The sequence below is a fragment of the Boleophthalmus pectinirostris genome, unplaced genomic scaffold, assembly GCF_026225935.1.
Source record: "Boleophthalmus pectinirostris isolate CB_2022bp ecotype Guang Dong unplaced genomic scaffold, ASM2622593v1 HiC_scaffold_6, whole genome shotgun sequence".
Lineage (NCBI taxonomy): Eukaryota > Metazoa > Chordata > Actinopteri > Gobiiformes > Gobiidae > Boleophthalmus > Boleophthalmus pectinirostris.
The window spans coordinates 20,321,554-20,337,895 of record NW_026571447.1 but is presented as its reverse complement, the minus strand read 5'-3'; the positions used below and the strand labels follow the sequence as shown (position 1 = coordinate 20,337,895).

Sequence of the window (16,342 nt, the reverse complement as noted above, 5' to 3'; positions counted from 1 at the left end):
AGGACGTCTGGTGACAGTAAACGTGTTTTAATAGAAGGAGCAGGTGCCTAAAGACAGACAAACCCCTTTCACCGAATATTTAAAGATTTCTCTTTTGTAATGCACACCTAATTACACAGTTTCGTTTTGAGCTTCTAAAAAAAAAAAAAAGAAAAAAACATTTATCTTTATATACCATGATATTAAAGCCATTTTAGTGTGCTATTGATTATAAAACAATTTTAAGATAATTTCCATCTGAATTTGGCACAATGCGTAATGATACTAAAACAGGCAATAACTCTATTGACTACAGACCACAATTTCTGTAAGAACATGATTTTTTTTTATTATTATTTTTATTTCAAAATCATTTTCAATTTGGCTACATTTATCTGATGGTTATTTTGTAAAGCATACACAAAACGTCAGTATTGTGGTCAGCACAGCAGTTAATTAATCCAAATATTTAATTCGCATGTATGAAAAAAATGACTAAGTAGCCTATTTTTAAACATACACACATCTAATGTTCTCATCAAATGTACAGTAGCCTGTGTCTCTAAACATCTTACGTCGTTACATGAAATTGCAGGTTGAAGGTGAAAAAGACAAAATCACGTTTTCTTCTAGGCCTATGTGCCCTCAGCTTAAATGTGTAAAGATTTGAAATAGATGCGGAATAGGTAATGGGCTACATGATATGCAGGTCAAAACTGTGTGTTGTCTGTGTGTGCGCCTTTGCCTCTGGAAGACATTCTATTGTAACAGTAACGTGGTGGTACATCCTAGTGGTGGCTCAAAGCAATGGGCTGAACCTTTCCTCCGCTGCTCGTCGCGGGGTTAACTCTCAGCCACACAGCGCAGTGCCCCACTCCACGCACACACGGCGGACACACAGAGAGGGAGAGAGCGGAGAGATCCAGACCAAGCGGCGAGAACTTTGGACAGAGAAAAGCGTATTTCTGACTGCATCTGTGCGCTCAAGTGTCTTATTTGAAGATCTGAAGATAAACGACTCCTTTATTTTAGTTTGGAAAGTGCACCGAAGCGAAAAGGCAGCCGGGACACTAGACTCCGGCACGGCTACAGAGAGAGCAGGAGACGGGGCAGGCAGGAACTCAAGCTCCGAAGTACCTTTCTCCTCGTGGAACACTTCAAATGCGTCATATTTGGAGAAATTGAGCACTGTCTAAGATTGGAGACAGGACCCGCGTATTAACATACAAAGTCGAACTTTTTGTTATTGTGGAGAAGTTTGCGCATCCATTCTGACGACAGAACTAAACAGGCGCGGAGAAGAGTTGACGAGCTTCTCGAGTGTAAGTAAATTATGAAGTTATGAAGGAGAGAGAGAGATGAAGATGACAGCCACTTCACGGCGAATCCTCACTTTGTAGAAGGAGGAGAGAGAGAGGCTGACGGTACCCCTGTAGACCCCCCAGCGCCGAGTACAAGAAGAAGAGGCTCGCTTTTTGTCAAGTTGTTGTGAGGCGGGGGAAGGCTGGGGAGTAAAGAGAAAAAGACACGGATAAAGTCTGAGAGTGAAGCGGCTAATTGCTAAGTCCGTCCCTCATTACCATATCCAATGCGCGTCCGCTGGACTGCAGCCAACCCTCCCCACCTTCACACAGTGCCATTAATCGCCAGGCATTATTCACTATCATAATTATTATAGCGACATGCGCAATCCGACGAACATCAGCGAGCGAAGACCAACAACTAATTTCGACTTATGATTCCTCCCCGTCCTGCAGCGCGCACACTCCTCTCAACTTCAGCGCGTGTTTGATTCACTCGCCTGTTCGCTGATGTATCTGCTCAACGCAGGCACATCCCGGAGCGCCAAAACACCGAGAGCACAAACGTCGCCAGCAGCATCATTAGCAGCATGTCCCGACGCAAGCAAGCCAAGCCTCAGCACCTCAAGTCGGACGAAGACCCAGCGCTGGCAGGAGTGATCTCCGAACACGGTGAGTGGACTCAGTGGGACGGGACACTGGGGTGAACCGGGCACCTGCCCTCAGTTTTTAGAGCTATTTTTGTTTAACCTATTTTAATCACTTTGCCCTCTTTCTGAAGTATGTACTAAACATGGGCAATAGCCTGTGTATCTCGTCTAATACCGAGCTCTATTAAAAGGCAGTTTTTATTAAATCAGTTTTTGATTTCAAAGTTTTTGATTTTATAAATATGGACGAACGAGACACTTTCCATCGTTTCCGGCAATTGCCATTTATGTACTTTTTCCAGCAAAAATTTTATGAATTTGAAATATGAAAATATGAAATTACAGAAGGCCCCGATATGATTATGATATTGTATGACTAGGCCTTCCATGAGGCCGCGTTCTGTAAAAGAGAAAAAGACGCACTTGGAAATATGTTTAGATTTTCTTTGAAATGCGCAATTTACGCACTAAATACGCACAGTAATATCTGTTTTTTGTCACTAAGTGTCCAAAATATACCAACGTAGATCCAAAGCAGAATCTTTCCATGTTATTTATAATTATAATACGCACGTTTTTATTTTATTTTTCACCCGGGTGTTCAGTTCCCGTGCAGCCCCTGTTCTTCGGGGGAAAAGCTTTCACTTGTAAGTCGAAGCCTAGTTTTTGTCATGGAAATGTTTTTGTTTACCGCCCTCACATAAATTTGGCACACTTGATTTGTTCTCTTTCGCTCACAATGTGGACAGGACCGGCTGACACAACTCGTCCTCGCCATGTGGAATTTAAAAAGGACCCATTCATGTCTTATTTTGCATGTGCTCTGCTTTTTGCGCAATGACGATCTCCTTTGAAAAACTGGACACTCTTCAAAGTAAGACAAAACAAAGCCGGAATTATGGGATTTGCCTAACAACTTTACAATTCATAGCTTACTTCTGATCAAAAAATACTCAATGGAAAGTAGTCTTTATTATGCATTTCACATATTAACAGTTGGCACAGCTTTATATAGGCTATTAATATATTTTACCATATAGGCCTATTTTTTTAAAATAACAAACCAGAGATGTAAATGATACAGCTCTTAATATTTGAACTGAACAAAAATCTGTTTTATATAAACAATGTGTGACAAGTTTTTTGTTTTTTTTTACCCCAAATTATTTATGTCTTGTCTGTGGTGGTCCAACACACGCCCAGTCACACACATCACAGACACACACTTTGCAAGGCTCCTTTGGAATAGAAATGCATGATGTAATCTCCAGGGTACTGCTCTCTTTGCATGAGGAAATGTTGCTTTGAAGGGCGAGACTCACTGATCACTCCTTGCTCCTTTTTTGTCTGTTTTTCTCTTGATTTTCTGAAGGGAAATCTCATTGGAACTTGAACGCTGTGCTGTCAGTGTCAGGATGCCTCAGATTCCAGACGGTGATACGCAGCATCCATCAGGTTGCTCTCCTGTAGGATTGAGGAATGTCAAGTGGGAAAACTCAGGAGGAGATAGAGGAATTTTAGCACTGTAAGCATTTAAAGTAGTGAAGCCTATTTTTACCTCAGTTTTGTTTTAAAAAGATTGTTGTTTCAAAATACACATAGTTCTATTTGAGGAAATTAATGAATAGAATAAGATTTAAGGACTAGAATAGAATCAAGAGTGATTTAAGAATTTAGTTCTACAAGAAGTTGGACAAAGGATATATTTATACATTTATATTTGATCTATATATTTGTATTGAAATTATAGATTTAAAATAGCGTATTTAATATGTGTTGTTGCAAACAAATACAGTAGTAGGGATGGATAAAGTAAATCATTATTGGATTTTTAAATTAATTATTATTATTATTATTATTTTTCTTCAAATCAGTGTTTTACAGTAAAAGAAAATATTGAGTGTTGGCAAGGATTTAGATAGAAGTATTTTAAAATATAATTTGTATTTTTAAATATCTGTTCTGTTTTGGCAAGCTTGCAATGTCAATGGCGTTTTGCTGAGGAGCCAAGTAGCTCTGGAATGTCCTATGTCCATACACAGAGGCGCTTGTTTCTGAAGCAGACGTGGCAGAAAACAATCCCTATGGTTAGCGCGAGCACAGTATACACAGTACACACAGTACACACTGTATACCTCTCCACACTTTAGTGTAATAACAGCAGGCCAGGTCGCAGAGCAGTGCCTCAGAGCCCCATGTTACACATGTCATAGCAAGAGAAGCACCACATTGGGATTGTATTGTTGTGGACACCCCTGTCGCTCTGTGGAGCTGCCATCATCGCGTTTGTGCCACAGCTACCGATGACACTATTGATCGCTCGGCCCTGACAAATGCTCTTGTATGATGTCGGAGGGATGTAGAAGTTCCAACAAAATCGGCCAAACCAGCCAATGAATCGTGGGCTTAAAAGGGACAATGAGAGTGAAGGGGGACATTATTACATTTGGGGATTTATGACTTATTAACAAAACATTTACATGAAGAAGCTAACATTGTAAAGAGGTGGCTGTTGTTTGGATATTGTAAAATATAAATGAAATGAAACTGAATGAAAGTGAAACACAATATGGCATATTGTTTTTGAGAAAAAGTTAGAAAATATAATATTTGTAGCCAAGGCTGTATTTATCTGATATTTTGAAATATTTAGTGTTATGTATTTTAAGATCAAATCAAAAGTAAAATTGTATGCTAGAATCCCTTGACTGGCATCTCAGATCTCTGGGACGGTGCCCCCCAGGGTTGAGGCTGTGGTGTTGTGTGTGTTAGGACAGGAAGGGGTGAAGGGGGGCCGATTTTAAGAGTGCGTTTATAAAGCTCGCTGACTTAACCTTTGTCTCGGGCCCAGACAGCAGGTCGCAGCGATGGATGTCACGATCTTTGTACAATTAGAACATGCGCTGTAGCCATGGTGACCTTGGAAGAGGAGTCTATATATGTCCTAGAAAGTGTCAACTACAAAGGGAGCTTTACTATAAAGCTTATTTAGGTTTATGACGGTGGGATTTCCTTTTAACTTACATACAAAATGAATTTCAACAATCTGTCTCAAGTTTTTTTCAAACTATTCTTGAATTTGAAGTTTGTGTCTTTTAGTGTGCCTTTTTTGCACATTTTGTCTTTTTTTGTATTTTTGGCATGGTTGAGTAACTCAAACTTTGATTTAGTTGAGTTTTTATGAGTTCTATTTATTCCATTTTTGTCCGCCTGTTGAATCAACCAATATTTTCAGCAGGACCAACGTTAAGACCATAGTTACAATATGTTTGTCACACACACTTTTTCTGTATTGTTGATCTTCATTTTAATCCCTGGGGTGCTGACTGTTGGACCACCCAAATAGTTTTTTTTCCAAAGATGTCCAGAAAGCCACTGAAATATGGTGTATCTTAATTACTACTTAGTATAGAAAATACATGAACAAGAAGTGATATTTGTGTATGGAGGGAGCAGAGAGGAGAATCAGAAGAAAAGGATTTGTAAAGATCAGTCAAAGATACAGTATAATGGCTATGGACATTAAGAGTATTTTGTTCTCAGAAAAACAAGAAGTACTTTAAGCAGAGACCTGACAATAAACTGGTCTTAATGCACAGATGTTACAGAAATATAGTCTGACTTGAATCATTTAAGCACAAATGTTTTTGGAGTGGACAGGGCATAAGGACCAAGTGGGGAGAAAGATTTAGCAGATTGCAGGATTTGAACCCACAACAGCGAGGCAGGCGTGTTTTCCTGTATATGTACTACAGCTCCACCACCCAGTCACCTGGCAGCACAGGCTACAAAATCCATATCATACAGAACCTTTAGATACAGAAATAACTAAAATGTACATTTGCTCAGTACAATCAGTCATCTCTCAAAACAATATAAAATATACCTCAAAACACAATTAGTTTAAAACATAAATTTCAAAGTTTTATTAATTTATGCATTTTCACAATTGTGTATAAAAGCTTTCCGTAGATTGTTTGAATTACTGTAAAGTCATATTCCAACAATGTCAGAATAAGTCTTGTCTTGAGGCTTGATGGAGTGATCTGGACAGCGTGCCGTCATTGAATACTGTATTGCAAATGCTTACACAAACAAATCGTTAATGTTTTGGCGGTGTGGCATCTGCAGCCAATGACAAAGGCCCCAGTGTAGCTGCAGATATAGAACTGTACCATGGTCTGCAGTGATGACACGCGCTCACACTCAGGGCACTCTGCTGATGGTGCGTGCATGAAATCACTGGCCACGATAGCTTTAAAACACACACACACATTATAGTGGAGTAATGCAAAACGATGCAGCTAACGCACAATGGCATTCTTGTAGAGGCAGCAACGTTGTATTCTATTGTTTGTCAGATTACCTCTACAGTGACTGGGCTCGTTATTCTAAATACAGATAATGGATTATTTTTGATAATGTAGAGTTTTTAATAAGGTATACATTTTAAATACTGTGGTTGAATTGTTGCATATAATAGAAGAAAAAACATGCTCTTTTAAATGTGCATTTGCAGCAATGTTTTCAGTGTGCTTACAGTTGTCTCTAACAGTGTGCATTTGACTGGTGTGTCATAACTTGGTGAGAAAAAGTGTAATTTGTAAAGAATGGGATGATTTGTAAACTCCTGATTCCTATTGAATGCCTGTACTGTGACACTGAGTGGAAGAGTGGAAAGCATGAATAGCTGCTCTGATATAATATGTCAGATTAGCGGTTTCAGTTAGCATGCCAAAGATTGCTTAGCATGATAAGGAACGCAGGGATTCAATGTCCACAATCTCCTCACTGACCTGTTTCAACTTTACATATGCATTAGACTAAAGAAAGGAAAGAAAGGTATATGACTCTTTAAATGCTATACAGAATTAATGAATATATCAATTAATATATAAATATTTGACAAACATGTTAAATATATGCTCTGTTATATCCCATCAAGATGGGATATAAGACTATGTACATTACTTTTAGATGTGTTATACAGTAACAATAAATATAATTTATTCATTTCAAAATTACAATTTGAATAATATAAAAGAACATTTATAGTATTGTTATGTTCCAAAAATGTTGTTTAAATTTATGATTAAAATAATATTAAAAGGTATACATTTTTTTTTATAATATACAATTGTATTACTATTCTTTAGGTTTAACACATTTTTCATACATAAAGTATTTTGTATTTTGGTATAATATTTGTCTTATGTAAAAATATGAAAGGCTACACTGATAGTAGTACTATTTGTATCTATGTAGTATCTATAAAATGACATTCTCAGTTTACTCAAATCCTTTATTTGCCTTTGTTCACGTGTGTATTTTTCTCCACAAGGTCAGCCTCATACAAAGGCCCTTGCTTGTAATTGTATGAATGAATGAAAGAGATTGACAGTAATACCATTCTAATAACTAATCAGCTCAACACAATGCCTACTCATTTGCGTTGACCTTTCACCCCTCAATTATGGAAATGAGGCGGGCTGTCCGCTGCTGGCCTAAGGAGATTTTTCGCCTGCTGTCACGTGTCGCACTTTGGGCACTTGCTGCTTTTCACTTGTCAGCTTGTGTTTAAGAGTTCTCATGACGGATTACAGATGTTTTGCTAAATTTTGAATCATATTAAGAGTTTTTATATTTGTATTTTTTATAATGTCCTATACACTGACGTGGTGTCCTTAAAGCTTTATAGATAATTGATGGGATTGCACAACCCAGACCCTCAGAGCTCAAGACCCCTTCAGCCAGAAATTACAGCAGTGATAAATTTCTTCACTAATGACTCAATGTAATACGCATGAATGTTTTATGTGTGGCCCTCTCAAAAGACACTGTATGAAACATGGCTTTTTTTCACCCACTGCGGAAAGGTGATTTATACACATGCAATGTGTGCTTATAGGATTTTTTAGAAACTGATCATTACAATTACATAATTAGCAATTTAACATGTATATATGTACAAATATTGCACTTTTTAACTATTTATTTGTTATTATGTAATGTGTGAATTCACAAAGGTGTGCTGTATGTTAATTATAATTAATGCCTATTAAGAATATTGAATGCATTTAACAAAAATGATTACATTAAAAGCTAAATTAATATATACATATACAAATACAAATAAATAAATAAGATACTATTTAAGATATTTCTCATATTTGTATACACAATTTTACAGGGGTGGTAGTAAAAGTTATCAAAGTATAAGCAGGTGTGGCTTGTTCTTTGTCCGGAATTGAAGCCGCTTATTTCTCCTCCTGGTTGCATGTGGAAAAGGAAGTGGCTTCCTACAACTGTGATTAAACATATGCAACCAATCAGAGAGTATGCTACTATGGCACCAGCATATAATTTGTCTTTTTTAGATGGCACCATGGAAAGAGAGAGAGAATAAAAAGTGGTTAAGGAGAAAAGAACAAAAAAGAAAATAAAAAGCAACACATTTTAAATAAATGTATTTGTGTGAAAAAGGTATACAAAACATTTAAATGTATCAGTTTACTAGTGACTGACACAGAAATACTCCAATCAATAATGAGATTCAAAAATATACCTAGCATGAGACATTATATTTAAATCTATATTACATTGGCAATTCAAAAAGGCTTTTGAAATTCAGGTGCAAATGGCTTTGATAGCAGAGGGGAATCCTAATGTGGCCATCAAAGTCCTGATTTGTACCCAACAGATGAGGCAGCTGTGAATTGTATGAAATATTGGAAATCAATAGCTTCTATGGAATTTCATTAAGCGGCAGTATCCACAATTGATAGGCCCTCATAATTTGATGGATTGCACAAAGAAAATTATTAGCTGGCTCTATGGAGTGGGTGTGAACGCACAGAGCCGGGTCTGAGAATTGGTGAACTACGGCAATTTGTTCAGAGTAAAAAAAATAAAAAGAATATTGATTTTGGTTATGTTAAAAGAGGGGAAAAAATCAAAGGTTAAATCTTTGCAGGTCTGCTGTGCAAAATATGTGTAGATTCTTTATCGATTATTTATTCATTAATTCTCCTTTTCTCTTTTCTCCCTCCCTCCCCTCTCTTTTTGGACCGTCTCACCTTCAGGTCGGGGTGAGGTGCTGGAGGACGCAGACAGTGGGAACGAGAGTCGCAGTGGCAGTGAGGAGACGCACGTGTGTGAGAAGTGCTGTGCTGAGTTCTTCAAATGGGCCGACTTCTGTGAACATTTAAACAGCTGTACCAAGAACCCGCTGGTGCTCATAGTCAATGAGAATGAGGACACTCCTAACCCCTCTCAGGAGTACCCCGGAGAGTCCTCCCCTGTCCCCAGTTGTCCCAGTGAGCAGGAGGACAGTGAGGACCCCAGGGAGGGCAGCCACAGCCCTGTCGGCGAGGGGGAGGACATGCCTGACACAGTAGCCTTAGATGGGGTCAGTGTCCTAGAAAAGGACGACGAACAGATGGAGCTGGACTTGTCTCCTGAAAAGGGCCTGGATCCAGATGAGAGAGACATGACTTCGCCTGAACCCGACCCTTCTCTACCTCCGCTCAGCGATCTTCCCTCCAGCCTCGGCACGTACGCCATGCCCAGCACAAACGTCACCCTGGAGACCCTGCAGGGCACTCGAGTGGCTGTGGCACAGTTCTCTCAAAGTGTGAGGGCCTCGGGCTCTGGAGTCTCCACTATGGCCATCCCTCTTATCCTGGAGCAGCTCATGGCCCTGCAGCAGCAGCAGATTCACCAGCTGCAGCTGATCGAACAGATCCGTAGTCAGGTGGCTCTGATGAACAGACAGTCTGCCTCACAGCCTCAGCTCAACCACCACAGCACATCTGTGAGTCAGGCCTCTGTCTCCTCCTGCATCCCCCCTGTCCCCAGTCAGCTGCAGCTACACAGCTTCATCACTCCCCCTGTCCATCAGCTGCCTGTTAGGTTGCCAGCCACACTTAATGGCCAAGGGCCATCACCTTTGACCTCTGCAATGGAGGGGCCTCTTTCCCAAACACCACAAAGTGGTGGTCAGCAGTCTAACAACTCCTCCATCCCCAACACTTCCTCTAACAGTCCCGTATTTCCTCCTCCAGCCTCTGCGGGCCTCTCATCTCTCCTACCCTCCTGCTCGTCCACAGGCACAAACATTAGCAGTAGCAGTAGTGTAACAGCAGGAGCAGGCCTCACTAACAGTGTGGCACTACCCAGAAACTCCAGCACTCCTCCAGCTCTCAGCCACAGCAGCCTGCTGAGCTCTGCCTCTAACATGCCACTGATACCTCACAGTTCTTCCAGCAGTGTTATCTTCCCTAACCCTCTCGCGAGCATCGCAGCCACGGCCAATGCTCTGGACCCTCTCTCAGCGCTCATGAAGCACCGTAAAGGGAAGCCCCCAAATGTGTCTGTGTTTGACACTAAGCCCAGCTCTGATGACCCATTCTTCAAGCATAAGTGTCGCTTCTGTGCCAAGGTGTTTGGCAGTGACAGTGCCCTGCAGATCCACCTGCGCTCCCACACTGGAGAGAGGCCCTACAAATGCAACATATGTGGAAACCGCTTCTCCACCAAGGGCAATCTCAAAGTGCATTTTCAGAGACACAAAGAAAAATACCCACATATTCAAATGAACCCATACCCAGTGCCAGAATATCTGGACAATGTGCCTACTAGTTCAGGCATACCATATGGCATGTCTTTGCCCCCAGAAAAGCCTGTCACCACATGGTTAGACAGCAAGCCTGTCCTCCCCACTGTGTCCACATCTGTAGGGCTGCAGCTGCCTCCCACTCTACCCAGTATGATGGGTGGCTTTGGCGACTCTCCAAGTCTTACTCCACTCAACAGGTCTCCACAGAGACCCTCTCCTCCCTCTAGTGAGTGCGCATCTCTCTCCCCTAACATTATTAATGACTCTGGTTTGACCACTACTTCCCCATCCCCAAAGCTCAACATAGGGAGTGATGTCCCTCACTTAAGAGCTGAAGGCATTCTGCTTCCCCCGAGCTGTCCCACTCGTCCAGGGGACAATACCACCACAACAACTACAGTCACTCAAGTGGTTCTGTCTACCACTGTAACATCCACCACATGCTCCAGTGGAGGCCAGGTGACAGAGCCCATTGGCAGCCCTAACTCTGCCTCAAATGCAGTTTCCCACCCTGTTCTCCCCATGCTGTCTGACCAGTTCAAGGCCAAGTTTCCTTTTGGAGGCCTTCTAGACTCTATGCAAACCTCAGAAACATCAAAACTGCAGCAGCTGGTGGAGAATATTGACAAGAAGATGACTGACCCAAACCAGTGTGTCATCTGTCACCGTGTGCTGAGCTGTCAGAGTGCTCTGAAGATGCACTACAGAATCCACACTGGAGAGAGGCCCTTTAAATGTAAGATATGTGGGAGGGCATTTACCACCAAGGGCAATCTGAAAACTCACTTTGGCGTGCACAGATCTAAACCTCCTCTCCGGGTCCAGCACTCATGTCCCATATGTCAGAAGAAGTTCACCAACGCTGTGGTGCTACAGCAGCACATCCGTATGCACATGGGGGGGCAGATCCCTAACACCCCTGTCCCAGAAAGCATCCAAGAAATGGACACTGACATCGGCTTTGACGAAAAGAGCTTAGACGCAATGAGCACTTATGATGATGACCTTCTCGATGAAATGGAGGCGGCAATTGATGATGAACCTGACTTAAAAGATGTAGATGTAGTGGATGTACCAAAAGTGTATTCCCCTGGCAATTCCCCTCCCCCTTCTGTAAACTCCAGTATAGCTGCCATGGAGAACCAGATGAAGATGATTGACTCCACTGCCAACATGACCCGCACAACTGGTCAGAAGCCAACCCTGAACGGCAGCAGCAGCTTTGGTGGGGAGAACGATTGCTTTGCCACTGATTCCCTGTCTGCAGTGGGAGACACAGAAGGTCAGAGCCTGGGGAGCCCCGCTTTGTCCGACTCCTCCGGCTCCATGCAGCACTTGTCCCCCTCGCACAGCCACTCGGAGAGCCAGCGGTCCAAGTCGCCAATTATACTCAACAATAATAACAATAGCAACGTCATGATGACAGAGGAGGGTCCTGAGAACAATACAGGCAGCTTGGCAACAGTGAAGTCGGAAAAATCAGAGACTCCATCTCCGCTCGCTGCCATGGAAGGCACTGGGGCTCTTGACCTGACTGCCACTCAACCTGGCAGGCACTTTATCAAGGAGGAGAGCCACTTCAACATGCTGTTCCTGAATAGAGATAGAGGTGAGTGTGCCAAAACTATATCCAATACATAATATATAATTTAGGAACATTATAAAGTCAGCCTTATACTACAAGGTAATAGGTTATCACTATATAGGAAAAGACATTTCAACATTTTCACCCTTCTTCTGAAAACATCTATAAATATAAGACTTGATAATAAAATATTGTTGGTGATTTATTATTGCTATATCACTTTATATTATTTGTTTATGTGTTGTATTAATTACCAATATTTACTTTAAATTTGTCTTCCAGGTTTGAACACTCCCAGTCTGGCCAGCACTGCATCCAACATGATCAAAATGGAGATGAATGGTCACGGGAAGTCCCTGAGTGAGAGCTCACACCTGCCTGTAGGGATGCAGGGCCACGCGGCACCGCCCCAGAGCACCACCATGAGCTCCACCATGAGCTCCAGCCTGAACCCCATGCTCGCTCCCCCGCCCCCCAGACGCACCCCCAAGCAGCACAACTGCCACTCATGTGGGAAGAACTTCTCCTCAGCCAGTGCCCTGCAGATCCACGAGCGCACACACACCGGAGAGAAACCCTTCGCCTGCTCCATCTGTGGACGGGCTTTCACCACAAAAGGCAACCTCAAGGTAAGAAACATTTACTATTATCTATCTATATCTATATCTATATCTACACCTACACCTACATCTATATCTATATCTATATCTATATCTATCTACATCTACATCTACATCTACATCTACATCTACATCTATATCTATATCTACATCTACATCTACATCTATATCTACATCTACATCTACATCTACATCTATATCTATATGTCTGTCTATCTATCTATACATCTGTCTATCTGTCTGGTAAAAATGTAATATTTTTTTTTTTTTTTAGTTTTTGTCAATTATATTTAGGTAGTAAAGCTTCTAATTGCACTGAGAAAATGCCTTGCTTTCTTGCATTTCCAAAAAAAAAAAAAAAAGTTAAGTTTTAAAATATAATTTTAAAATGTATTATTATTATTATTTAGAGAATGAATTATTATCTTAAAACCTATGTATTATTCTGAACCATATCCACCTTTCTTGTTTTCAACATACATCACAGTGTAAACAATATTTTCAGATAATTCATTCTCAGTCCATCTTCTCTGCGTTGTTTTTAGGTCCATATGGGCACGCACATGTGGAACAATGCCCCAGCCCGCAGAGGTCGGCGGTTGTCTGTGGAGAACCCCATGGCTCTGTTAGGTGGTGATGCCATGAAGTTCAGTGAGATCTTCCAGAAGGACTTAGCTGCTCGGGCCATGAACGTGGACCCAGGCTTCTGGAATCAGTACGCCGCCGCCATCACCAACGGGTTGGCCATGAAAAACAATGAGATCTCTGTCATCCAGAACGGTGGCATCACCCAGCTGCCTGTGAGCCTGGGGGGCACAGGGATCACCTCTTTAGGGCCCATGCCAGGAGGGATTGAGCGGGTGCACGCTGGAAGCAGCCCACCCATGACTGCTATGGACAAGACCGCACTGGAGGTCGGGGCAAGTCGACCATTTTCCAGGTTTATGGAGGAGAACAAAGAAATTGGGATCAATTAAATAAGTTTATTCCAAGCTAGGTGTTTGGCAAAGACTAAAGACCAGATGAGATGGACAGTCATACTATACTATGTATGTACAGGAGAAATACTGTATTTTTCGTTTGGTTTTGGAAATATAGAATTTAGTAATGAATAGCAGTCTTTGCCTTTCGCCCATTCCTTCAAGTGATATATATGAAGAATATTTTGTCTCGTTCGAGAATACGCCGTCTTGCAAGATTTGCATGGTACTGTTTTTTCTCAGTATGTTTGACTGCTTTGAATTTTTTTCCAAACCGGGACCCTGCCTCACTGATAATGGACAAGCATCTTAACTGAAGGGGACACATAAAGAAAAGAGGAAAGCTTAGGTCTCTTTCTATGGTTTATGAAGCTCATTAAAAGAGCTGTGGACGGACTGAAGAAATGACTGATGTTTTAGTGTTTCTGTGCTCGCTTGATTTTTTTTCATAAACTAGAAAACTTGAAAAATAATGTTTGAACAATTTTACATTTAGTCTCCCAGCATTGTCTTATGATATTGTCCTGTGTCTTTAGTATTTATGATATTGACAAAAAAGCGGGTATACAAAAATATATTTAATGGCCCAGGCATTTTATTGATCCATTTTTTCTAGACTGCAGGCTTCACTGAGGAATATATCTTTCACTACAGACGGTATGTTCACTGGGTTGAACAAAAAAAAGGAAAATGATTAGTTTTGGGGATATCTACGGATATGCGGGGCCGTCGTTACATAAGGAAGATGTTAAAGATATCTGAAGCTGCTATATGACCACAACCCTGCTTTTAACCTTTGTAAAAAGAAAATAAGTAATGATCATTTTGGAGAAATATCTATGTATAGAAATACAGACAAATCTAAAACAGGTATGCATATTTTGTATCACATAAAGATAGACATCCTGAGTTGAAAGTATTTGTCATGTTTGTGAATGCACTTTTTAAAACAAAGACGTTTTGTCTGTGAGTTACCGTTAACATTTTGACTGAGCTATAACGTGCTGTTCCCATTGTTCCAAGCATACCACTCTGCCAGTCTGCATATGTGAGTTCAACTCATCACTCAATCAAACCTTCGTAAATAAAAAAAATACACACAACTGGTGTCTGCTGCATCTGATAGTGCTTTATTTTATTTTATTACTTTTTCCACAGAATAAAATGTATTTATAATTACTTACTTTACCAATGACAATAATAAATCAATCAATCCATGTACATTCACTGTTAAACTTTTAATACTTTTAGGGCTTTTCAGTAATAGTCCATTATCTTATATTGTATATTGAGCACAAGCAAATTAAACACTGTATATGCCTACACACATTAATACACAGTTTTATTTTTTATTTATTTTTGCAAGCACAAAAATAAATAACAATAATGGGATGCATACACTTTTTGTGTGTTGTAAATCAGTGCAGTGTCAGTGAAGTGAGTTATTGTGCAGCTGGTCATAGTGGCTTACACTTCACACATGGGCTGCATGTGTTCACACAGTTTCAAACACACAAACACCCACAACAGAATAAAGTACCAAAAATGTAAGTGTCTTCAGATGTCTATTACTGGATTAACCCAGTGTGGGGCATGAAGCAGATCAGGTGAAGGACTATCTGAATATAAGGCTCAGTAGATCAGTAGATTACAGACTTCTTATTTAGGCTTTGTATAGGCAAGTCACACTCAAGAAATTTACAAAGCATTAATACTTTCTTTATTATGGTATTTAATTTGTTCAATGTTGAACTCATAAGAACAAAAATACTGATTATACATCATCATAACTACACCTTCATTAGCGTTAATTAAACATAAGACATAATTCATATTCAACAAATAGTTTATTAATACTTTGTTAAAAATGGTTGGGGCTTATTTACAATTTAGTAACACTTTTAACTACACTTAATTAGCTTTAATAAAGCAGGAAGAAAGACTTAATTCATAATAGTTAAATAATAACTGTTTAATACCCCAAACCTATAACTCCAAACTGTAACTCTAACCCATTCATTAAATCTCCAAACAAAATAAAATTCAGAACCACATTTCCTTCTGAATTTCTCAGACTTGGGACTGGTACACAGCTTGTGAGCCTCCATGTGGTTACATTGGCGACTGGAGTTGATTCATTATAAACTATTCTCATAAATAAAAGGCTTGAAGTCGAATCAATGTTTTCTGCATATTGCTACTAAAATAACCACATTTGAATTAGACCCTGACACACATCTGCATTTAAATACTGTAAATTATAATGAACATATGAAAATGAACCACAATAACAATCCATTTTCGCTTATAGCAGGTGTTTCAGTTTCATTTACGTTATTGACTAAGATGATGACTGGCTCTTTATTACAGCTTACATCAGCTTTCATCTCCACCACATGTTTACTTTACCCTGGCTCTTACATACAGGCGTCTCATGTTAGTGAATTGGAGCCTGGGGAGGACGGAGGATGATCTCTGCTGTTATAACTGCATTGTTTGACACTGCACAGTCAGCTGATCACATGGGCTTACCAAGTGCAATTGTCTGGTAATGAAAAAAGAAAAAAAAAACTTATATGGACTGTTTACCTCTATGAAGGAACCTATTTA

At 40.3% G+C, this 16,342-nt stretch overlaps 1 protein-coding gene across 1 annotated transcript; it reads left to right on the top strand.

Moving 5' to 3' along the window:
* Positions 1-1,870: 1,870 nt before the first annotated feature.
* Positions 1,871-13,729, top strand: sall3a (spalt-like transcription factor 3a). Its single transcript, XM_020937471.1, has 4 exons — positions 1,871-1,952; positions 9,013-12,156; positions 12,415-12,761; positions 13,298-13,729. The coding sequence occupies exons 1-4, from the start codon at positions 1,871-1,873 to the stop codon at positions 13,727-13,729; spliced, it is 4,005 nt and encodes a 1,334-aa protein (XP_020793130.1).
* Positions 13,730-16,342: the final 2,613 nt, after the last annotated feature.